The following is a 23137-nucleotide window of genomic DNA, read 5'->3' as shown; positions in this document are numbered from 1 at the left end:
CCGGGCTCCGACTTGGAGTGCTGGCGGTCGAGCAAGAAGGGGCCTGCCGCACGGGAGGCTCCGTCCCGAGGCCTAGCGGCGGGAGGCAGGTGGTGCCGAGGCGAACGGGGTTCGGGCTGGGCACGGCCGGCGGCGGCGGCGCTGCAAGCGTGCGGCCGGCCCCGGCGCTGCGGCTGCAGGCGGCGGATGGCGGCGCTGCACAGGGACGACGCCGGTGGCTTCTGGGGAAGCGCGTCCATGCTGCCAGGCTTGCCTTGTCCTGCGCAGCAAGTCGCCTCCGTGCACCAGGCCCTCGCGCGTCTCGGCACCGTCGGCGCGGCGTCGCAGGGAGGCACGGCCACCGAGGAGGGAAGCTCCGACATGAGGAGCGTGAGTACAAAGAGTCGCAGGGACGGCCGGGGTTGTTCAAGCCATGAGAGAGGGGAGGGCAAAATGGTCTTTTCACATGGCATCTAACAGTAGCTTGACAGAAAATCAAACGGAGCGTCAATTTGGGAACGAAAGTTGAAGTCAGTGTCAAATAAGGAAGGAAAAAATTTTGAGGGTCAAGGAAGGAACCAGTCATTTGTCTGGTGTCAAGTAAGGAATTTTCTCTTTTATAATTTCTAGGCACTTCTCTCGTCTTTCTATTTTATCCTTTTTAAATATAAATTCTATCATCTCATTAAATGATATATTTCTTTCCAATGCAGTATGAAATGAAGTGCATCAAAATCGCTTGATCCATTCTCTTGATTTATGTCCACAACTCTCCTACTCTGTGCCTTTGTGGTTAATTTAGGGATTACTCCGTATTTGGTTTGTCATGTGAAATATGTGGAAGTCAATTAAAATTGTTTCATGGTTTAAATATAATTAACATTTTCTCTATGTAAAGAATTTTAATGAAAATATTGGACCAGGAAGGGGCAATGGTCTCCGCGGCCCTGCCAGCCTCTGTTGGCTCCCTGGCCATGTCTAAAATCAGCAAAGTTTGACAAAGTTTGACAAGTTTAGGTAGCGGTTTGGTTACACCAATAGTTATGATAAGATTTCTCATCAGCAAACTAAGCGAGGGATATGGGTACCCTATGAGTCTCTATCGATCAGGATACTGGCCGAACCTGACAAGTGGGCCCATCCGATCAGGGTGTGCGGGTTAAGGATATGAAGATACTTGGAGTACACGCCAAGGAGATCAGGCAGTTCAAACCAGTCCGGATATTGTGGAACGCGTATGGTAGTCCGACTCAGATTACTTTCCACGTAACTACCAAGTAGATTAGATTCAAACCGACTTGTAACCCTAGGTCGTCAACCTATATAAGGCGGCCTAGGCACCCCCGAGGGTATCCGAACTATTCAACGCACCAGCGCAAAGCAATACAATCCAATATACATGACGTAGGGTATTACTCTCCGGAGGTCCGAACTTGTCTAAAATCCTCGTGTCCCTCGTGTTCTCGCGATCACCTTCAAGTTTTTGGTTTCACAATCGCCCTCACCTACAAATCAACCACTTGGGTAATCTCCTGGTGGAATGTCAGGCTTATAAATCTGATAGTTGGTGCGCCAGGTAGGGGTCATTGTGAGATCCTCCCCAGCGAGCTCGATAGCATCTCGCCCCGGCGTTGTGTTCCCCGAGAGCATGAAAGACATCCTCGCCAATCCGATCCAGTTTCACTTCGGAAGCATGCCGGTGGACTCCGACTCCACCACCTTCTTCGATGATCGGCGTCCACCGCCAGTTCAGCATCCATCGAATCTACTTCGACGGAGCAAGGTCTATACCCAAGGATCATCACGCCGCTTGCCCAGCAGGTCGACGATCTCTCTCTCAGAGAGGGTCCCACACATTCTCGTGGCAACCCGCTCACCTGTGCCCTCCGACCTGATTGCGGGGCTAGATCGCGTCGTCAAAGAAGTCATCCAGCCAGGCACCTGTCGAGTGGACGGCTGAGGCATCCAATCCATAGAACATCGAGCACCTACGATGCTTCTACCCTTTGGACTTAAAAGCTATGTGTTTTTTTTCCTTTTTATTGAATGAATAAAACTTGAGGTTCTTTACATACCTACTGCCTTACTGTTCCTCTATCGAGCTATTCCTAGCGCTCGAGGGTTGTCCGACCTGTTCGACAGACCACTCGCTTTCAAGCTCGGAGGCTTCCCCTAGGCGCTAACCTCTGGGTCTTGCATCCATCTCCTCCCCCTCTCAAGGCAATACGACTAACTCGTGTGGTTAGCGTTCTAGCTCACGAAATCTAGACAACCTTGTGTTCACCCCTCCTACAAGCTCGAGATCCGCTCTCAGCAGGATGCTATTCAGGCAACGATAGGTGCTTAGGGGCTACAGGCCTCAGCTACACGCTGTCCTGTCATATACACCAAAGGAGACCTCTTTTTTCTCCGCATACGATTAAATCAATTACATCACATGTCTTATCATATAGTTTGATACACTACAAATTTCATTTTACAGGTCCAGCTCCTTAACGACGTTTTCCGACTTGACGTGCTTCTGTGGTTCGGCCGGCTCCCAGGCTCGGGGGTTGGGCGCCACAGATGACTCAGCGTGCCTCCCGTCGCTCGACCGACCTTTTTGGCTCCGGAAGGGAGGCGACTTAGCATGCTTCTGTGGCTTGGCCGACTCCCATGCTCGGGGGCTGGGCACCGCAGATGACTCGGCGTGCCTCCCGTCGCCCGGCCGACCTCTATGGCTCGGGGTGGGAAGCGACTCGACGTGCTTCCTCGACTTATCCGGCTCCCAGGCTTGGGGGCTGGGCGCCGCGGACGACTCGGCGTGCCTCCGCGACTCCGCTAGTCCTAGTCCTCGAGGGTTGGACGCCTATTTCAGGTCGGTGTGCCTCCGTGGCTCCGCCAGGCCTCATCCTCGGGGGCTGGATGCTAGTTTCAGGTCGGCGTGCCTCCGTGGCCCTGTCAGTCCTCGTCCTCGGGGGTTAGGCGCTTACTTATGGTTGGCATGCCTCCGCGGCTTCACCCTTCCTTGTGTTCAGGCACTTGGACTTGTGATCAACTTTTTCGTTTTTGACCATTGGATCGATTATACTAATCGCTTCAATGCTTGAAGGCTACTCCTATGGAGTGCGTCTTGCGACGCCGTCTATATCCTTCGTTTCGACTTGCTAGATGCCCAGCATCCATCAACTCGGCACTCAATTTCGCTCTGTGCGATGGCTCTGTGTTCGCTCGGATTTTCTTCTTTTTGGAGCACTGTGCAACCTCTTCGTCACCATGACATCATCGTAGCTTCAGTCGACTTCATTTCAAACTTCACTGTGATGACCTCAAGTTCCTGTTCGCCTACACATCGCTCGGGGGCTTGAGGGATATGGGTACCCCATGGGTCCCTACCGACTAGGATACTGGCCGGACTTGACAAGTGGGCCCACCCAACCAGGACGTGCGGGCCAAGGATATGAAGATACTTGGAGTACACGCCAAGGAGATCGGGCAGTTCAAACCATCCCGGATATTGTGGAATACGTATGGTAGTTCGACTCATATTACCTTCCACGTAACTACTAAGTAGATTAGATTCAAACCGACTTGTAACCCTAGATCGTCAGTCTATATAAGGCGGCCTAGGGCACCGAGGGTATCCGAACTATTCCACGCACCAGCGCAAAGCAATACAATCCAATATACAGGACGTAGTGTATTACTCTCCGGAGGCTCGAACCTGTCTAAAACTCTCGTGTCCCTCATGTTCTCGCGATCACCTTCGAGTTCTTGGATTCACAATCAAATCAACCACTTGGGTAACTCTCTGATGGACTGCCGAACTTATAAATCTGACACTAATTTTCATATGTTCATGACTTAAAAAATTATGGCAAAAAATTTCTTATACTTGCCAAATTGTGATGTCATCGTGTTCCCCGTACAACTAAGCTCAAGAATGGATATGCAGAGCGTGGGTCGACACATTTTAAATTCTTAGTACAAGGGGTATATCTTTTCGACATGATGGATCGAGACTTTTTAGAACATGAACCACCTGCTTTTCGGGATGATAGCTTGGAACAATATATTACACAGAGCTTCATATAGGTAAAAGAAAAGTATAGAAAGAAAAGAAAATAAGGAATGGGAAAGAAATATGCAATTGGGCTAAAAAGAAATATGCTACTTGGCGGCGGTTGCTAAAAAGACGTACGTCCTCCAATTGTCAATCTTGCATGAATAATCGCTCAGACACTATGCATTATCAGTAACAATCCTTTTGTGAAGTTGGTATACAGGCACATACAGAAAATGTGACTTGGACACTTCACGGCTTGTTGCTTGTGCTACTCTCACTTTTCATAAGATTGATAAATATTAATATTCAGGCAATCAGGCTATAAAAAATTCAATGGTCTCGTAATTCTATCTAGATTTATTTTTTCAAAATTTTATTTACTTTGTAGTGTCTGACTTTGGTTTGTATTGCTTTGTCAAAGAGTGAAATCCAACTCCACACACAAATACTGAGAACTTGCATATTTGAACAACAATACAAATGCAACTATTTTTTTTTTTGAAAAGTGACAGAATATAACTAATTTGCATGAAATATTTGCAGAGTACTACCTCCGGTCTTAATCTTATAACGTTTTGGATATTTGACTCGTGATTAGTTACTTTTTGCTGTCCAAAATGCAATAATCTAATTATGACTGGAGAGAGTAAATTTTAAATGGACTCAGCTGCTGTGGGCTTCTTTTTTATTACGGGATTGTTTCATACATTTGCTAAAAAAACTTTTTAACGAACAAAAAAACTTGTTCAGCAAGAAGAACTGTAGACATCCTCTTGAATCAGAAACAAAAAGTCAAACTCAAAACCCCAAGGAAAAATTTTCGAACCCGAAACCCACCACTGCCGTCCCCCCGAATTCCCGACCCCGATGGCGACATCGCCGCCGCAGAACCCTAGCTCCGGCGACCCCTCCGACCCCTCGAGCCTCGCCGCCACCGCGCTCGACGTGTCCGCGCGCGCATGGAGATCCCTCGTCGCGCGCATCCCTCACCTCCCGGACACCTCCGGCCTCCTTGCCGCCGTCTCCGACCTCCAGCGCCGCTACTTCGGCGTCCGCCGCCGCCGCCGGCGCAGGCGCGCAGCTCTGCCTCTCCCGCTACGCCCTGCGGCCGCACACTCCGCTCGGTGAGAATTCCCTGCTACGATTGGTTTGCGCTTGATGCTGTTCCTAGCTACCCGCGTGCTTGGGATTCGAACTCTGAATTGTTAGCTGACCTAGGAAAGTCACTGAGGTCGATCATTTAGGAAGTGTCACTACGAACTTTTGTTGGAACAATGTCGCCCAGGTCCTTCTGTGGGATATAGCTTTGCTTGTGTTCTTATGTTAAACTGCAGAGTGTCGACTAGGCTCTCAAACTTGTGCGAGTTTTGGGCTATTACAAGTTGTGGGGTTCTTAGAACGGGGTATTATTGCTTAGAAATTGTTCAGTAAAAGCAAAGGCCAACCCAACCCATGATTTTTCTTTAGCTAATAGTTTGTTGACCTATTTACTATGGTCTAATATTTTTCGTATGCAATTGGTAACCGTGATAAAGCATGATTACTTAAGTTGTATATGACTATTTATTTTTTTTAGGATTGCTGGAGAGATGCCCAAAGCGTTTGTCATCTTAGATGATGTTGTGCAACACACCCTGACTAATTTGCACAGTATTCACAAAAGCTTACTATTTTGGCAGGCCAAAGCTGAGGTATTGAGTTAATTCATTGGCCTTTGAAGTAATTTTAAGATCTAAGTATTTAGGGAGATGCATCTTATTCTTTGTATTATTTACTTTTACCTGTGGAATACTTCTTCTCAGGGAACAAATTCTCAGAAAGTGTACTTTATGATCTTTGAGAGAGGTCCGAGGGCCTTTGTTGACACAACATATCAAACACTCACTAGACTTGGGAGCAATGGACGTCCAGTCCAATACATTCTGCATTCTGCATCTGATATGGTGTCAATAAAACTTGCTGCCCTGACAAGTATGCAACACTGCTTGGCTGCTTTTCTTGCAGAGGTTTGTTTACTATACTTCGAGTTCATTTACTTCACTTCATTAATTGCAATTATTATAACAGACCAGTAGTAATCCTGTAATTGCGGTAGCTCTGCTTATGCCTAGTAGAGTAAAATTTTATCTTACATTCAGTGTTAACTTTTTGGGTACTTTCAAACATAACTGATGTGCTGCTCTGCTCAAAATTCAAACTCACAGTTTTCATCGTGGATTATAATGCATTGTGTTACAGGCATATACATTTCACACACATTAATTTTAACTCTAACTTGCCTCTTCTGTAGATTCATTCTGAAGTTGATAGATGCAGAGAAGGGTTAACTGCAAACTCAGATAAATCACTGCATACATTATTCATTGTCTTAAATACCACATTCTCCAAGCTGGAGGTATCACTTAGAAATGCTGGCGAGGTATGCAATGCTTATGTTTCGTATCTTCTGATGTTTTATGCACAACAGACTTTTTGTTGTTTTTGACTAGGTGCTTTCAGGGGCAAGATGAACTATTTACATATGATGGAAACTCATATGAACTGTTTGAGAAATTGCCAGAAGTTGATGTAGAGAGTCCAGAATGGACAGAGGCCTTATCAACAGATGGTATAAGTTTAATCTATCAAAACCTGCAGAAGTTAGATAGTTTTCTGTCCTCTCAGGTAAGCAACTCTATATTCCTAAGATAACCACACATGTGAAATTTCTGCTTAGGTTCAAGACCAGTGATCTTTATTGTTGAAAACCATTTAGAGTGCAATGCAATATATTTGATCTATGGTTATACTAACAAAGTTTGACTTTTGACGCCACCTGTTCGTGCTGCCTGTAAATAATGTTTAAATGCACACAACAGCCACTGACTTAGCTGATTAGAAACATTGGTAGGATCAAAGCGAAAGCTACCAGCAAGCACAATGTACAAGTAATGAAAACCAAAATTCATCACCTATATAAGCTGACGATCATGCGTTTGAGTCGGATTTCTATAGTTGTATCTCATTATTGGAATACTAGTGTACCATTTTATGAACCTTTTTAATTGGCACTTTCTCCTGCTCTTTTAGTGCTGTTACAGGTAATTATTCTGTGGTACTTGGCTATTTGCTAGAAAAATAAATTTGGCTTGATCGCTAAATTGGCTGCCGTAGTTCCTTTTTCTCTTATAGTGCTGACAATTTAGATATGTTTGTTCCTTATGAATCTATTTAAAGTAATGTGTTGATTAACTATCTGAAAAGAAGTTCTGTAATTGCAGCTCACAAGCCATAAAAGACCAAACAAATTGACCGTATACTGGTTACCCTACACATGTGGGGCATTGGGTCTCTCTGTATGTTCTCTATGGCTTTTACGCCATAGCAGCTTGATGGGAAGTCCTGATATTGATAATTGGATTCAAGACGCTAAGGAGTCTGTGGCTGGATTTTGGGATGAGCATGTTGAAAAACCTGTAAGATACTTTGTATATATATATGCACTTCTACATTTTCCCCCTAGTATTCTAGTGTAAGTCACTGAAGTAAATCAGAAGTGGGAAGATAGTAAGATGCTTTTCTGATTGTCTATACATGCTTTTCCCCTAGTACCCATATAAGAAGTTATGTGAGAGTGTTTTCAAATCGCTCGATTAATCATGATTTATGGAGTTCTAAAATTTTGAACTTAGTTTTACTACTGTGCTCACTGTGTGACTGTTTGCTCTGCATTTGTCACTCATTAGATCATTTCCATTAGAGATGAGCTTTTCGAGACATTCAAGCAAAGAGATAAAGGTGTAATGGAAAATCAAGAGGTCCAACTAACTGAAGATTCATTGCGCAGGTTATCCATCAAATGCTATCTCTCTAATTTCTACCGACATGCTGATTTCTTGAAGCCAATGTCTGCTTTTACTTAACCATCAAATAAATACAGCAATATTGTTGAATTTCTATCTATTTGGCCTACTTTAAGCTTCAAATGTTTTATTTGAACAAATTCAGGATAGCTTTATATACCTGTTTTATGATTTTAGAAATGGGTATGTCTATTTATCAGTATATGTCGTTTCAATGTTGTACCAAACGTAACTGACTTAAGCAAATACAGTGGGGAAAATGACAAATGGCCCTAATTCCCTTTCACAATCCAACTCAGGCCTTAACCATTTTTATCTCACAAACATATAAAATTTCTGCCCGGCCCTTTTTGAGTCCAATCCTTCAAATTTCTAGGCTAAATTTTTGGGCCCTTTACCACACCTGATTGTATGCAACTATCATACTCTTCTGTAATGTTTTGGTTATTAGGTCATTTCCCTTCGTTTAATTGGTCTTATTTGCTGTTGTGAGGTACTTTTGGTTTATAATTCAAACACTAGCATGTATGTGTGTAACAGTTTCACGCCAAGTATACCTATTTGCACAATGTTCATATAAACATGTGCTCCTGAAGTAATGTCTTTTTTCCTTGTCTGTGAACTATTGCTTCTCATAAAGTATGTTTTGCATTGTTTAACCCCAATAGTTACATTGTACATGTTGGGTTTGTCATTTGTAGGATGCTAGTAGCCTTCTGTGAGCAAACAGAAGGTCAAAAGTTGCCAGAAGATTCATCTGTGCAGGCAATGTTGGAGATTCTCACGAAGAGGTAGAAATGTTTGAACTATGCCAACTGTTGTTTGACAAACTTGACACCCGTCTCACTAGCTGTAGCTGTTGCCGTTTCTAATCTCAGTAATATTTCATATGCTCCAGTTTTTTTATAATGATTTCCTTGTTCTCAAGAGAGCAATTTTTTCTGTTCCATACATCCGTTTAACAAATTATAAATTCTACCGCATTTAAAGGAATATATTCTTCTTTGTTTACAAAAGGAAAACTTGGCGTGTGGTACGTTATATATCTTATTGAAGTTTTTAGTAGCTTTATGAACCTATGTTGTATTGTTCCAGGAACTAAAGCAAATAATCGACCAGAAACTCGTATACACAATTTGCCCCTTTCAACTTCATGGTTGACTCATTCTAATACTATCTGACCTGGACACTATCAGCCCTCCAATTTTAACTGGTGATCAAATAGGTTCCTTCTGAAAGTTACAAGTTCACAGTGGATTTAAATTAATGTCGGAGATCTCAAAATTCAAAATGGGCATGACCTCAACATGTTCTGAAAATCAATTTGGAGCAGATTTGATCCCATATGTGAATAGTGAGTAGCAGAAAAAAGTTGACTTTTATCCAACATTAGTTTTTTGTTTACATTTGGTTACATGTAAAAATCCTGAGGAAACTTCCCACTGCTGGTTGCCACATGCTTCAGTAACTAGGAACCAACATTGCCATATAGGCAATCGCTTCTATGATTCGGGGATAAATATCAAATTTTAGTCCTAGTCATGCCACTTGTTATGACTAATTAGCATTGTTGCATGACATAATCTGGTATTGCACCCACAAGATTGAGATTATTTATAAATGTATGTTTTTATAGCTGCTGTACTTCTACTGAGTCAACTGGCTGATATGTGAGTTTCTCTGGTTTTGGGAAATTAGTAATGCATTAAGTTTGGTAGTCTCCTTTCGTTCAGAGGTGAACGTTCACATTTTATTAACCTGTTGAGTGATGAAATTAGGGACCACGCTCGTTTTCGCTAGTATCTTTTGATCATTTTCTTTAAGCATTGAAGTGTATTATATTTATATGTGCATTATGCAGATATGAAAAGGAATTGATACACCCAATGAAAAATCTGTTCAGTGGAGAATTAGCCCGTGCCATGCTTATTCAGGTTCCTTTTCTTCTTACTGTTTTCAGGTGCATTCATTGAAATTGAGTGTTTCACTGACCTTCAATTTTGAAATTTCAGATTCAAAAGCTTAAACTGGATCTTGAATCGTAAGTTTAACTAATCGCTGAAAATTTGCTGTCTATTAAATAAGGATATATTTTGTCCTGTCTATCATTCACTGTTACTGATACTTGAAGTGATCTTACACAGGGGACTTCTGGAAATGGATCAGATTCTTAGGGCAAATGCTATAAACTTTGCCGTTCTTGCAGCTCTTCCTGCTTTTGGTCTTTCGCTTCTGCTGCTCATGTTACTGCGAACATGGATTCAGCGTGTATGTATATATGTATATAGACCATTAAAAACATTTTGTCGTTTACAATTTCACTTCTGGGATATTTGTAGGAGCTGTAGGCCTACTAGATTTTGGGACTTTTTTTCTTTAAACTGTTAGTCTTCTCTTTACGGTTTATGTTGTGTGAAAGTGGATATGGAGGGTAGGAACTAGAAAGGCAAGTATGTTAAATTTGATTAACTAATCATGTACTTGTTCAACAGGACCATGGCGCAGAGGGAAGAGGTAATATTGCACGATGTCAACGGAGGCTGCTCCTTGTCGATGTAGAGAGAAGGCTTATGGAGTTTCAGCATTACAGGGATAACGGAATGGTAATTTCATCTACATCTGAAAATCAGTCCTACTCTCATTGTTCTTGTGAGTTTAACATATTTATTGCTCAGTGTTAGGGCGCACTTAGCCTTCTATTTGTGATTGTCTTTACTATACTTATAACACTTAAGACTTCAGAGTTTCCTCTGCCTCATCTTGTTCTATCACCATATAAAGTGCCAAAAGTCCAAAACCACCATTTAGTGTTTTGCGTGTTTACTAATCCAGTAGGCACCAAAATTTTTGAACCAATTTGTAAGCCTTGTGATTGTTGATATCATCATACGAGAATTCCTTGAATTTTGTCTTCTAGGAGGAAGAGGCACGGTACAAGTTTGGATTAGTACTTTACACCCTTGATAGGCTGTGCAAAGCTGTTGAGTCACACGCAAAAGAAACAGGGGAATGGTTAAGGTCAGTCTATCCGTACAAAGCCCTTCACCTCTCTTCTAGCTTAGTTCTGATCTGATGTTTATGGAACTGTTTGCAATGCAGCTTGAGAGAAGACATTTTTGATCTGGCAAAGCTCAACATGGGAATGCCAGACAAGATGATCGTCGTGTCACGCCTGAAGTGGATGTATAACTGCTTGCTTCCATTCTCATCGAGCCGTTTGCCGCGTCTCTAGTTTTCTTGTGTGGCGAGCTGAACGTCACGCCTTTTGTTTTGGCCACTCTGTGCGTTAGTTCTACAGTAGATTACTACGGGATTGAGTAGGTCAATTTTAACAAAGAACCTGGGAGGTTTGCTGGCCCTTGTGCGTTGTGACGGAAGAATGGTTCTCTTGGACACACGTGATGTTTTGTATAAACTAGTGGAGATGCACGTGCCACATGTCAAGAGTTAGGAATATAATCGTTGAGGTGCATGTAAGAAAATCATATTGGCAAAATTGTCTGGATCCAATTTCCAGCCCGGATCATTTGTAGGGTTTTCATGAAATTTCAGGTGCCATGTCTTGATTTTCTTTTCGGAAAGGAATCCATAAATTCCTCTACATTCCTTAGAGAATCTGTCCACCTTTGTAACATTAAGGCCCTGTTTGTATACGCTTTTCCTAGCCACGCTTGGATTATAATCTAAGCGAAGATTTTCTCGCTTCTCGCTTTTCGCTTCTCGTAGTTCAAATCGTTGAAGCGGCTTACCACATAAGCGAGAATCGGTGGAAATAAGCAAAGCGTTTGGCGGGATTCTCGCTTATTTCCACCGATAAGCCGCTTATAAGCGGATACAAACGGGGCCTAATTATGTATATCCTACATATCCTTTCTTTTTATAGTAAGAAAACAAATCTGATTGACTTTGATATTGAGCATTCGATTCTACGGAGTGGTTCAACCTTAAATTCAGAGAGGAACAATCAAACCCAATTCAGCATATCATATCCTTTAGCTGTGTTTCTGTAAGGTTCCTATATGCTCAAACCTCACATCCCTCACTCTGGTCCAAGGTGAGATTGTTTTTGTAATTGAACCTTTCAATACAAAGATATGCAGTTCTTCTGTGTGTTGGAAAAAAAAACTAATTTCAGCATATCATATCGTAGCCTAGCTTTTAGACCTGCTACTTGTGCGTTTCGATACTAGTTGCTAAACTTTAGTAGTGTCACATCGGATGTTCGGATACTAATTAGGAGGACTAAACATGAGCTAATTATAAAACTAATTACAGAACCCTGTGCTAATTCGCGAGACGAATCTATTAAGCCTAATTAATCCATCATTAGCAAATGGTTACTGTAGCACCACATTGTCAAATCATGGACTAATTAGGCTTAATAGATTCGTCTCGCAAATTAGACTCCATCTATGCAATTAGTTTTTTAATTAGCCTATATTTAATACTTCTAATTAGCATCCAAACATCCGATGTGACAGATGCTAAACTTTAGGATGAGGTATCCGAACGGGGCCTTAATCCGCTAGAGATTTTTCTCTCTTTCTCTCATTCCCTCTCATTCTATCCAACTCCATGTTTTTCTTGTGGTTTAATTTGCTTGTTTATTTGCTATTGAACACTATCTTTGCCAGTCCCAAGCCTAGATCAAAAAATGTGGAGGGAACTGCAAGTTGCTCAGTTCAATGATTGGAATTTAGGAACTTGGGCAAACTGGAGTATGAAGTTACAGGGAAGAAAAGGTGGCTTGTTTTGTTCGCTTGGTTTGTTAAAACAGCTAGACGCTTGGTCAGAGAGAAGCACTATTTAGTGTAATGTTGATTTAAATTAAAAAATCTAAGCAATCTTCGTTTTTTTCCACTGCAAGTTCTGCATTTTGTGGATGCAAGGCTGTACTGCATTAGAGTAGTAAGTCCAAGAACCACAACAGGGTTTAATTTTTCTTTCTGCTCAAGGTGAACAATTGGAGAGAGTGAGATAAGCACAAATGTGCTTCAGTATGTAGTCCAATTGACTTATCATTTGTTTTCTCATAATTGTTCAATAGTTCTGAAAGAAGAAAGATGCCCATAGTCAAACAATGAAAAACCAACCAGCAACTCAGTGAATTAATTGAGTTTACGGTTTCCAATTGGCTCCAAATACTCACATCATAGATTGGCTTCAAATTCTCGCATCACAGCACAGATCGGTTTCAAATTCTCACATACCAATCCTGAATAGCGGTACTCTCAACAAGGCTACCTAGCCGGTTCCATTATGAACCCGAGGCCACCCTCATATCTCAAGATCCATCTAAAATAATAAAGCCAATTATGAGAAACCAAATATCCAGGAAGTGCAAACCTTTATCATATCTAAATTATCATCAAGAAATTTTTTAAGAAGCAATTCATCTACTAATCTACTAAAGTTCTAATGAATGAAAATCAATAAATTAGTAGGCTAGTGCTTGAAATATGGTTCTATCTTTTCTACTGCACTGATTTTCCCTTCCTAATTCCTGAGTTGTCGGTCTTTTTCCCTAAATTCTCTGCAGTCCCATTCCTAATTCTGCAGTTCTCACACTTTGTCCCCTAAAATTCTACGAGAAAAGAGATGTCTGATTCATGGGCATTGGGTAGTGATCAGGATAATTGCAACCATTTTGTTGGTACATTCATCCACCTCCTCATTCAGTAAACCATGAAATTTGTTTTGTTATATCTTCAATAGGGTGTCCTAACTGTTTATTGTCATGGCAACCATAGCTGGGATCACTTGTGACAGGTTCTTCCGTCTTACTGAGGATATGAAATATACATTGTGAAAACCTGGAATATCTTTCAGAAATACTAACAAAATATTATTAAAACGAGCATAGCCAAAATTTTGGAACTACTAAGCTTTGTTGGGGGTATTACCAACATAGACACGACATGCGACTACAGAAAATAACCTAACAAATATATATAAGAATAAGGTCTTATAGGATATCGCATAAGTGAACCACATAAATGCAAAGCCCCTAGAGATAAAAACAAAGGCTGACTGAAACTTCAAGGAATCAACGAAAAAGATATGCGCACTTACTGGAACTTCAACAAATTGGTGAATAAGATATGCACATGATTGTTCTTAATAACCATCGGCCATGAAATAAGTTATCCCTTCTCAGCATATGGAAACTTCTGACAGAGCTAACAATATGCCTTTAGATACTTAAAAATGAAATAGAATGCCTTTCATTAACCATCGTCTCTGCTCTATAGTCATCAAAATGCAAAAGGACAAACGTGATCAATGCTTTCTGAAAGTGAATGAGGTTTTCAAATAAGCATGCTACATTGGAAGAGTTAACGACCAAGCAGATTGGAAGAGTGAAGCACATTTTGGCACATAGAAAGTTCCATTCCTTTCTTCTCCTACTATATAACATAACAATTAGTAGTTCAGTGGTGCAGTAGACTGGTACTTGCTATAAAGAGCATGCACACATATACAGAACAAATAAACATAGTAAAATTTAACTCACACACGTACCTGTGGTGGGAGCTGGGTTGTTTGTTTGGGCAATTATTGACGAAGTAGTACCCCACGTTTCCTGATTCAAGTTGGATGCTCGTCTTTCGGCCTTCCGACGATGCCTTTTGCCGCTTACGTTCCCTCTGAGTCTCTGAGCAAGCTCTCCATCAGCAAAAAACACTCTGAATTGTAGACAGTTACAACGCGACTTGGAGACAAAAGGACCACATGAAAATAAAGTTACGATGAGATACCACGTTGCTGGCACTGGACAGCAGGATCACAATTTTGCCTTCATCCTGCGGGCCGGGGCTGGTGTTTGGCTCTTAAGATTCCGACCGGAACGACGATTGCATGTCTTTGTGACGTCTCCGAGTGAAATCAAAATCTGAGAAGGACCGGTGAATCCTAATCTTACAGAAACATGACCTTACTTCCTTTTTATAAGTGGTGTTCATTCATAAATGGATAGTGAAATGAACATCTTGTGAGCAAGATTTTATAAATGAATGGTAAAACAATTGATCAAAATTGGAGAAGGGCCGGCAAAAACCTAACCTTAACCTTACTTCCCTGGTATTTCATTCATCAATCTGTGCCAACAAAAGGATGACAGATAATATAAACAATATATGAAAAGGTGTTTGTAGCAAAGCAAAGAAGAAGTACAATGAGTCATATGCAGTGGCACGTAAAACTCAAATTACGAGGCTCCAACGTTCACGCATTATCTCCTTATTAATGCTAACCGCGGCTATTGGAGCATCTAGTCCGAGTTTTAGAGATTATTAGTCATGAATGGAGAAAATTTCAGCAAATATATATGATGACTAATTGATGATGGCAACGCAGGCCGTTCCAACGCTGGATGATCTGATGTGGCCGCCTCAAACGAAACCTCTAGACACACGATCAGCCGAGGCCATCGCCATGAACGGACCGACCTGAGAAGCCTCCGCAATGTGGTATCCAAATGTATAGCATCTCTTATTCTTGTGAGGCGCTAGCGGCCACAGCGCCGCCGCCCTGGGTGTCCTTCACTTGCCGATCATGGCGAGCAGCGCGTCCTTGTAGTGGCCGTGGGTGTTCTTGGCCACCGCGTCGGCGAGCTTGGCCCCGTGCTGCTTGGCGTAGGTTTCCTTCATCTCCTCCATGTCCACGTCGGCGCGGGACACCACGACGCGGGTGAGCGCCGCCTTGGCCTGCTTGTCCGCGTCGCCCCTCAACGCCCTGCCGATCACCTCGGCGAAGAACTTGGGCGGCGAGTCCAGGCACCTGACGGTCTCTTGCAGACACGGCTCGCCGGCGAAGTCCTGGTCAGATTTATGTGCGAGCGAGAAATTAATGTAGGAAATAAAGAGCATGTAAACATTTGTTCCGGAACAAAAAGAAGAAGAAAGGAATTGAGAATGGAGCAGAGAGACCTCTTCCAGTGGTTTGCCGTGGAGCTCCTTGTAGATCTTGAATGTGGCCCTGAGCTGGGGCTTGCTCCTGGTGGCGAGTATCCTCACCACCTGCTCGTTCTGCACCAGCCTCGCCGCCGGCGCGGCCCTGACGGCGGCCGCCAGCGCCTTGGCCTCCTCCGCGGCCAGCTCGTCGCTCACGCGCGCGCCCTCGTACCGGTACGCGGTCACCAGCCCAACCAGCAGCTGCAGCCAGGCAAAGCAGTTGCGACTTGTCAGTGTGTCACCGACCAACAATGGCGAGTGCTGGCGGAAGGGCAAGCAGCAAGCAGAAGCACGCACGGCGGCGGTGGCGTCGTTGACGCGGTATGCGACGTCCTCCTCGAGCGAGCGGTGGTAGAGCGCCTGGTACGCGCGGCGGGCGCCGAGCAGGTCGTCGGCGGCGCGGGTGCAGGCGACCTCCACGAGGACCCCCGGCGGGTGGCCGTCGCCGCCGTGCAGGACGTGGTGCGCCCACCGGGCGTCGCGCTCCCACGGGTGCAGCGCCCACAGCACGGCGGCGTCCTTGAGGCGGGCGAACTCGTCCTCCAGGTGGCGCAGGTACTCGTCCTCGCAACGCTCGATCCCCGCGGCGGCGCCGGCGCTCGCGGAGAAGAAGCCCGGGAAGCCGCGGCGGAACTGCGCGCGCCGCTCCGGCTGCCGCCGCCACCGCCCCAGCGCCGACACCAGCGCCGCCTCGTCCACGCCCAGCCCGCCCAGGCCTTTGTTGTTGACCGTGCATGGACACGTGCACTCGTGTCAGCATTTCGCGCGCGTATGCGCACGAACATATCTCCATGCGCGACACAGGACAAGAAGTATATATGTATACGTACCTGCGAAGGCCCTGGTGAGGTCCTGCTGCTCGTCGGCGGCCATGGTGGGCGGCGGCGCCTCCCTGATCTCCCTTTGCTGCGGGTCCCTCTCCTGCTTCCTCGGCGCCGGCCTGAGACGCGGCGGCTGGGGCGACGCCGGCGGCGAACTGTTGCTGCTGGCTTGCGCGAGGACCTGCTGCGGCATCGGGTTCGGGCTGGGTGGTTCTCCAGGCCGGTATGGTTCCTCCATATGTTCTGCAGCAATTTAAATAACTTGATGCATTGCATTGCACGCCACCGAGTCAATTCACATACAGAAACGCTGCAGAATTTAATGAAAGTTTCATGGCGTCTATTAAATTCGCGTTGGCCAGGTTGGCAACACGCGGCCAGGGAGCGTTTCGCGATGCGCCTGCACGCGCGTTTGCTTAGCTGATGAGTGAGGGGCCACTCCGGCGCGGTCCATCGCGCTTGCCCAGCTCAGTCGCGCGGCTTCGATGCGGCGAATGGCGCCGTGCGCCTCCGGTGTCCTCTCATGTCAGCGGCAGCGGATGAGGTTGTGGTTCCGGCGTGGGTGGACGGCGGCGGCGGACGGGCGGGAGGAGGAGACAATCCAATCCAGGGTTTTGTTTGAAAAGTTACAGGGGGCTGTGTGCAAATATTTGGATCGCGATCAATAATTGCTATCCAATATAGGGGACAATATGTAAATAATCGGATCGCGATCAATAATCGCGATCCAAATTAGGGGGTTATTCGTAAAATTCCGGGTCGCAACTATCCAATCTAAGGGGCTTTCTACAAATTATGCTCGGCCGGCCACACGGCAAGCCGGCAATGCCGCCGCCGACCTTCGCTTAACCCCGGCGGCGTGCCGTGGACCTTCCTTCGCAAGCCAGGAAGGAATCCCAGGAAGGTACCCAGGGGGTGGACGGTATTTCATTTACCGTCCACCCCGGGTGGCTCGCCGGAGAGCCGCCGCGTCCCGCTGGCGTCCTTTGAACCCCCTTACGATACGGCCTTTCCCTGTGTCTCCACGACTCTACCAGCTTCCACCGGCCATGGTCACGGAGGGCAAGGAAACAGAGTCCTCCCGGCAGGCGGCAGCTCCTTGATGCTCTGCTCTGGTCTGGTGCAAGTCCAGCCTGGAGAGACCTACCGGCACGAGCACTCTGCTCTGGTCTGGTGCAGGGTCGTGACTCACGTTGCTCGACTGCCTAATTCCCTGCATTATTGTTCATCCTTCATTCCTTCCACGTTTGCACGTTACCTACCCTCACCGATCGCCTCCCTCCTCCACGTCCGGCGCGGCCGTTCGATCCCGCGACAGCAAAGAGATGGCGCCCATCGCGGCCGCCGCCATCCCGAGCCCCGCGCAGGCCGCGGCGGCCGACGCCGAGAGCCTCCGGAAGGCCGTGCAGGGTAACGCCCGTCGATCTGCACGCGCATTCGCCTCGATCTCTCATCGTTCGTTCTTAGCCTCTGATCGAGCTCTCTGGCTGCTGCTGCGCGCGCGGCCCGGTCTCCGGTGCAGGGTGGGGCACGGACGAGCAGGCGCTGATCGAGATCCTCGGCCGGCGGACCGCCGCGCAGCGCGCCGAGGTACGCCGCGCCTATGCCGAGCTCTACAGGGAGTCGCTCCTCGACCGTCTCCGCTCCGAGCTCTCCGGCGACTTCCGGGTACACACGCGCAACAGCACGAAGCTTCATTTCCTTCCTCCTCGGAATGCGGCACCTACTCACCTGTCGATGATCCATGGCTTATTCTGTCCGGGTCAACGTGTTTTCTCCTCCTCCCCAACGAACTCAGAACGCCATGATGCTGTGGACGATGGACCCGGCGGAGCGGGGCGCGCGTCTGGCCAACGGCGCGCTCGCCGCCGGCAAGAAGACCATCGGCGACCAGCACGCCTGGGCGCTGGTCGAGGTCGCCTGCGCCTCCGCACCGGACCACCTCGTCGCCGTCCGCCGCGCGTACCGCTCCCTCTTCGGCTGCTCCCTCGAGGAGGACGTCGCCGCCTGCCCGGCGCTCCAGGACCCGCTTGGGAAGCTGCTGGTGAGCCTGGTGAGGTCGTACCGCTGCGAGACGGAGCTCGTCGACGGCGACGTCGCGGGGCTCGAGGCGGCGCAGCTGGCCGAGGCCATCAGGAAGAGGAAGCAGCCGCACGCCGACGAGGTGATACGGATCGTCAGCACGAGGAGCAAGCGCCAGCTGCGGGCCACGTTCCAGCGGTACGAGCGAGACCACGGCGCCGACATCGACGAGGTACGTACCTGCCGTTACCCAATCCGTGAGCCACTCGCCGGCGATAAACAGCAGCCACTGAACTCTGGACTCCTTGTTGCCCTGCTGCCAGGACATCGCCAAGCATAGCAGCAGCCAGTTCTCCAAGATCCTCAGGAGCGCCATCTGGTGCCTGACATCGCCGGAAAAGCACTTTGCAGAGGTAAACTCGCGATGGAAAGATTATAGACCTTGCTGATAGATAGGCTTATTGGGTGAAATGTTGTGACTGGACTGGATCTTGTGTGTGTCCTTTGTTGTTCGTCAGGCTATCAGATACTCCATCTTAGGATTTGGAACGGACGAGGACACACTTACCAGGGCGATCGTGTCCGGGGCCGACATCGGCATGGAGAAGATCAAAGAGGAGTACAAAGTCAGGTTCAAGACCACGGTGACCAGCGATATCGTCGGCGACACCTCCGGGTATTACAAGGACTTCTTGCTGACCTTGGTGGGGAGTGAAGAGTAGACAGCCTGCTTCTGTTGGGCACTTGGGCATAGCCGCACAGGATGACAATGTGTATCCGCAGCCACAAAATAAAAAGGTTTCGTCAGAGATCCAGAATGCATCTTTAATTGTTCATGCTGTGTGTTAAGGATTTATCTTGCACTGGAAACATGGAACTGTGTTGAAGATGTACAAAAACACAACATTGCTCTTTTCAAGATTTCAAAAGGACCATATAATGTTCAGTCGTTCAGATCAACCAAAACTACCTTTTTTTGTGTAGCTATTTGATAGTTCCAAAAAGCTCCTTTTCCGCTCGAAAGGGCAATAAGCAGAATGTAATGCGGCCATACAACAATTTGCAACAAGTATAAATTACAGAAATTTGTGATTTGCAACGAGGAATGAAGTAATCTCCTTCAGGTTATTATGAATTCTCTTATTATATGGTGACAGCATGTTCTGCAGCAAGTGTACAACAATCCGATACTCCGATTCACAGTGCCTCACCCTCTACTGACAACTATCATGTTATTAACAATACATAACTCTCGTTTGAACACACAATGCAAGGCTGGTCTCACACTACCAAAAAACGTCCCTTCACAAGAAGCACAAAAGTGATGTCCGACTTGTCATCAAGTTTTTGCCCATCTTGATTTCTTATCACTTCACACAAGAGATCCTCATTTCTTCCTGGATGAAGATGACGAGGACGAGGCAGCAGCAATTATACCACCAGCAACAAGCCCCACAAGTCCAAAGGCGCCAGTGATGATAGCCATGCCAATCATACCATCTGCATTCAAGCACCACCAAGTAATGTTAACCCAAGTCAGACGAACAATAAACAATTCAAAAATTTTAACTTTTCTATATGTCAAACATGGAAGATACAATTTTAAGATATGTTCAAGTTATTCTGTCTTGATCTCAACTTTTATGGGTCCCTAGCTGACAACAGTGGGTGGGGAGGTCCCAGATTGGGGTACATGTGAAACTTCTCTCCTGATCAATACACTTGATCTCCTGTCAATGGGCGCTAAAGTAGGAAATGGTAACTTATTGGGCATTCATTTTCCTACCTTGATAGTGGCCATTATAGGAGGGAATGGGGAAAAATGCACGGACAATCATTTTCCTACCCTGAAAATGGACAGCATAAATACTATATACACACCTCTTCTGGTTTTTTCTTCAACAAGCCGCTGCAAAGTCAGGGCTTGCCTCCAGTCAGGTTGAATCTGAAGAAAACATGAAAATGCCTTAGTCAACATGCGGGCATCAAATTCAAGAGCGTCTTGGTTAACGGTACATGAGTAGACAAAAACAGATTTGGAAGATCTCAAGCAAACAACAACAGAGAATGAATTTTGTGATCAAACCTCTAAGCATCTTTCCAAAAGCTGTCGGCTTCTTGTATAATCCCCAGTTCTGTAATGTCCAACAGCCAACAAATAGAGCTTCTCCCTTGTTTGCAGCGGGCTGCTAGGCCTGTCCAATGAAGCTGGCAACAGATACAATCATGAGCTCCCAGTGAGTGAAAGGAGAAAGGTCAGACTGAAAATTTAGAGGGCCAACAGAGAAAAAATATGTTGCAGTGAACAAGAGTCAAGAGTGGCTTAATTTAAGTGAATTGTGCATGGCTCTGAGCCTAGGATGAGACTAGCCTAGATTGAAAAGAATAGCAGTTTTCGTTGTTTGTAACTCTTTTGTACTAGTTCCTTTAAATTTTGCAGCTTCCCCAGCAATATAGACCCCATGTTCATGACAGTGCCAACTGGGTCTCTCCAGTGGAGTGTGTAGGAAGTCGAGTAAGACATTTCGTATAACATGGCATGTAGGCCCTTCCTTCTACATTAGCACCACGTTTCAACATGATAATGATGATGTTTACACAAGTTTTAATGTTCTAAGCACGCTAATGAAAAGGTGTGACTTGTGAGGTCCGATTATTGAAACATGGGTAAATGGTCCGAAACCAGAGAAATAAAGAAAACAAGCATGGAATGCAAACAATTTCTTGTGCCATTAGTGGAGCTTTTTTATTCAGGTCAAACAACTGTGTAATAACTAAATTCTGTATTGTTCACCTGAGAATACTAACAATTTTTCATGAACATAATCAGGAAACAGGGCAAATATTCATATGTTGAGAGCAGTAGATTTCCATATCTATATGTTCTCAAATCTCAAGTCATATTTCACAAACAAACTCCCAACTACTAATGCTTTGGGAGGTTAACAGGATATGGATATATCACCTTGAAGCATTGCGATGCCCCGGTTGACATCTTCAGGCTGTCTAGAGTGAACAAGCGCCCATGAGAACCTCATAAGGCTATCATTTTTCTGTTCTTCATTTGTGGCGTCAGCAATCTCCCTCTCAAAACCCTGATAAGAAAAAAAATTGATGATAAGAATGCATGGCACGGATTATGCCTCAATACGGAATGATTACACACGAATTGACCGGATAACATGATACAATCGGATAATAGTTTCGTTTTCCTCGGCAGTCGCAGTTGCGCGACAGCGGAATGGAAGCTGATTCGTTGATTCAACAGCAGACATCTAACGTAGTTTTAGTGAATTCCCATGACGGCACGGAATCTGTCCACATAATTGCCCGGAACCAGCGACTCGGCAAGTCAGCAGCAAAGGCACGAACCCCGAGCCGATTCGTCAACCCCTCGCCCCTCGCGCGCATTCCACCCCAAATTCGCCACCACGACGAATTGGCAAGAAGGCGGAGAAAGAACACCACCAGGCCTCCCCAGGGATACATCGGAGGCCGAGACATGGTAACTCGGTGAGAAGCGAGGAGGAAAGAGGGGGAGCGAGGAGCTGGGGAAAGGGCGCTTACGGCGATGATGTCGCTGTCGCACCAGGGGAGGACGTCGCCGCCGCGGAAGATGGAGCCCACCGAGTCCATGAACTTGCCGATGTGCGTGTCCATGCCGCGGCCCTCCCTTCTTTTTCCTTCCCTTTTCCGAGGTTTTTCGAGGGGTGGTTTGATCCGTTGGAAGACGGTGCGAGCTTTTATACGGGGTTTTCGGTGCGGCGGAGGAATGGACCGAGGTAACCTTGGAGGCTAAGCAAAGAAAGGAAGCCGTTAGCGAGCTGAGGCACCGAATCAGTGGTCGTGCGACGAAAGGTAGCACTTTTTTCCGGAAAATTAGTTCCATTTCACTAACTCTAAAAAAACTCGTAGTTAAGGTCCTATTTGGCATGACTCCAACTTTAGATGGAGCTGCTCCACTCCAGAACTCCAGGTGGAGCCAGCTCTGGGTGGAGTTGAAGTTGTCTGGTGAGGGTGTTTGGCTGAGAGGGTGTCCCTAGCTCCAGAAAAGAGGAGTTTGAGGGTAGATTGTCTTTCTTGCCCCTGGTTCGACTTGAACTACTTATCACAAATATAAAATGAAAGCACATGCATTGAAGTCCAAAATAATAATAAATTACATGTTCCAAAAATTTAAAATTTCGAAATAAATTTATAGTTCTAAAATAAGGTCTTTACAATAATCATTGCACTAATTCCATGTTAGGGCAATTGATGTAGCTATACTATCACGAAAAGTGTCCATAGTCACAAAGCTTGATTCCGAAGTTGATCCATCGGAGGCATGTTGAGACACGGCATACTTGTTGTATCTTTCCGGAATAGTAGGCATGTATGTAGGATCTCTATCAAAATTAGCAAAGTCTACATCAACGCTAGCATGTTCACGTGTGAAATTGTGTAGAACCATAGTAGCAGCAACAATCTTCTTTT

The 23137-nt window shown here is 45.7% G+C and overlaps 4 protein-coding genes across 4 annotated transcripts; 2 read left to right on the top strand and 2 right to left on the bottom strand.

Annotated features, from left to right (window-relative positions):
* Positions 1-4813: 4813 nt before the first annotated feature.
* LOC117840511 (protein DGS1, mitochondrial) lies at positions 4814-11412 on the top strand. Its single transcript, XM_034721023.2, has 14 exons — positions 4814-5148; positions 5601-5715; positions 5827-6030; positions 6315-6443; positions 6524-6688; positions 7285-7479; positions 7750-7850; positions 8568-8657; positions 9728-9800; positions 9879-9907; positions 10011-10134; positions 10359-10469; positions 10784-10884; positions 10966-11412. Exons 1-14 carry the CDS (start codon positions 4892-4894, stop codon positions 11096-11098), a joined length of 1827 nt encoding a protein of 608 aa, XP_034576914.1. The 5' UTR covers positions 4814-4891; the 3' UTR covers positions 11099-11412.
* Positions 11413-14924: 3512 nt separating this feature from the next.
* LOC117840850 (annexin D4) lies at positions 14925-16879 on the bottom strand. The gene is made up of 4 exons (XM_034721385.2): positions 16649-16879; positions 16116-16534; positions 15795-16019; positions 14925-15683 (listed from the first exon to the last, which is right to left on the bottom strand). The coding sequence occupies exons 1-4, from the start codon at positions 16875-16877 to the stop codon at positions 15408-15410; spliced, it is 1149 nt and encodes a 382-aa protein (XP_034577276.2). The 5' UTR covers positions 16878-16879; the 3' UTR covers positions 14925-15407.
* Positions 16880-17324: 445 nt separating this feature from the next.
* On the top strand, positions 17325-19607 carry LOC140221280 (annexin D3-like). Its single transcript, XM_072290686.1, has 5 exons — positions 17325-18049; positions 18162-18307; positions 18438-18893; positions 18985-19074; positions 19180-19607. The coding sequence occupies exons 1-5, from the start codon at positions 17965-17967 to the stop codon at positions 19381-19383; spliced, it is 981 nt and encodes a 326-aa protein (XP_072146787.1). The 5' UTR covers positions 17325-17964; the 3' UTR covers positions 19384-19607.
* Positions 19608-19767: 160 nt separating this feature from the next.
* Positions 19768-22438, bottom strand: LOC117840851 (mitochondrial fission 1 protein A). The gene is made up of 5 exons (XM_034721387.2): positions 22229-22438; positions 21627-21756; positions 20748-20869; positions 20543-20606; positions 19768-20161 (listed from the first exon to the last, which is right to left on the bottom strand). The coding sequence occupies exons 1-5, from the start codon at positions 22319-22321 to the stop codon at positions 20049-20051; spliced, it is 522 nt and encodes a 173-aa protein (XP_034577278.1). The 5' UTR covers positions 22322-22438; the 3' UTR covers positions 19768-20048.
* Between the last annotated feature and the right edge of the window lie 699 nt (positions 22439-23137).

Source organism: Setaria viridis, chromosome 9 (assembly GCF_005286985.2).
Source record: "Setaria viridis chromosome 9, Setaria_viridis_v4.0, whole genome shotgun sequence".
Lineage (NCBI taxonomy): Eukaryota > Viridiplantae > Streptophyta > Magnoliopsida > Poales > Poaceae > Setaria > Setaria viridis.
Note: the sequence above shows the minus strand (reverse complement) of the source record. Positions and strands in the feature narration are given on the sequence as shown.

What these genes read in the sequence shown, in the direction of transcription:
- LOC140221280 (XM_072290686.1), top strand. Translation starts at nt 17,965, where the DNA reads ATGGCGCCCATCGCGGCCGCCGCCATCCCGAGCCCCGCGCAGGCCGCG. An exon ending in CCTCCGGAAGGCCGTGCAGG is followed by an intron (nt 18,050 to 18,161) that starts GTAACGCCCGTC and finishes TCTCCGGTGCAG; the next exon opens with GGTGGGGCACGGACGAGCAG. An exon ending in AGCTCTCCGGCGACTTCCGG is followed by an intron (nt 18,308 to 18,437) that starts GTACACACGCGC and finishes CAACGAACTCAG; the next exon opens with AACGCCATGATGCTGTGGAC.
- LOC117840851 (XM_034721387.2), bottom strand. Translation starts at nt 22,321, where the DNA reads ATGGACACGCACATCGGCAAGTTCATGGACTCGGTGGGCTCCATCTTC. An exon ending in GGGCATCGCAATGCTTCAAG is followed by an intron (nt 20,870 to 21,626) that starts GTGATATATCCA and finishes ATCTGTTGCCAG; the next exon opens with CTTCATTGGACAGGCCTAGC. An exon ending in TGAAGAAAAAACCAGAAGAG is followed by an intron (nt 20,162 to 20,542) that starts GTGTGTATATAG and finishes GCTTGAATGCAG; the next exon opens with ATGGTATGATTGGCATGGCT.
- LOC117840511 (XM_034721023.2), top strand. Translation starts at nt 4,892, where the DNA reads ATGGCGACATCGCCGCCGCAGAACCCTAGCTCCGGCGACCCCTCCGAC. An exon ending in GCGGCCGCACACTCCGCTCG is followed by an intron (nt 5,149 to 5,600) that starts GTGAGAATTCCC and finishes TATTTTTTTTAG; the next exon opens with GATTGCTGGAGAGATGCCCA. An exon ending in TTGGAGATTCTCACGAAGAG is followed by an intron (nt 8,658 to 9,727) that starts GTAGAAATGTTT and finishes TGCATTATGCAG; the next exon opens with ATATGAAAAGGAATTGATAC.
- LOC117840850 (XM_034721385.2), bottom strand. Translation starts at nt 16,877, where the DNA reads ATGGAGGAACCATACCGGCCTGGAGAACCACCCAGCCCGAACCCGATG. An exon ending in CCTCACCAGGGCCTTCGCAG is followed by an intron (nt 16,535 to 16,648) that starts GTACGTATACAT and finishes TCAACAACAAAG; the next exon opens with GCCTGGGCGGGCTGGGCGTG. An exon ending in TCAACGACGCCACCGCCGCC is followed by an intron (nt 16,020 to 16,115) that starts GTGCGTGCTTCT and finishes GCCTGGCTGCAG; the next exon opens with CTGCTGGTTGGGCTGGTGAC.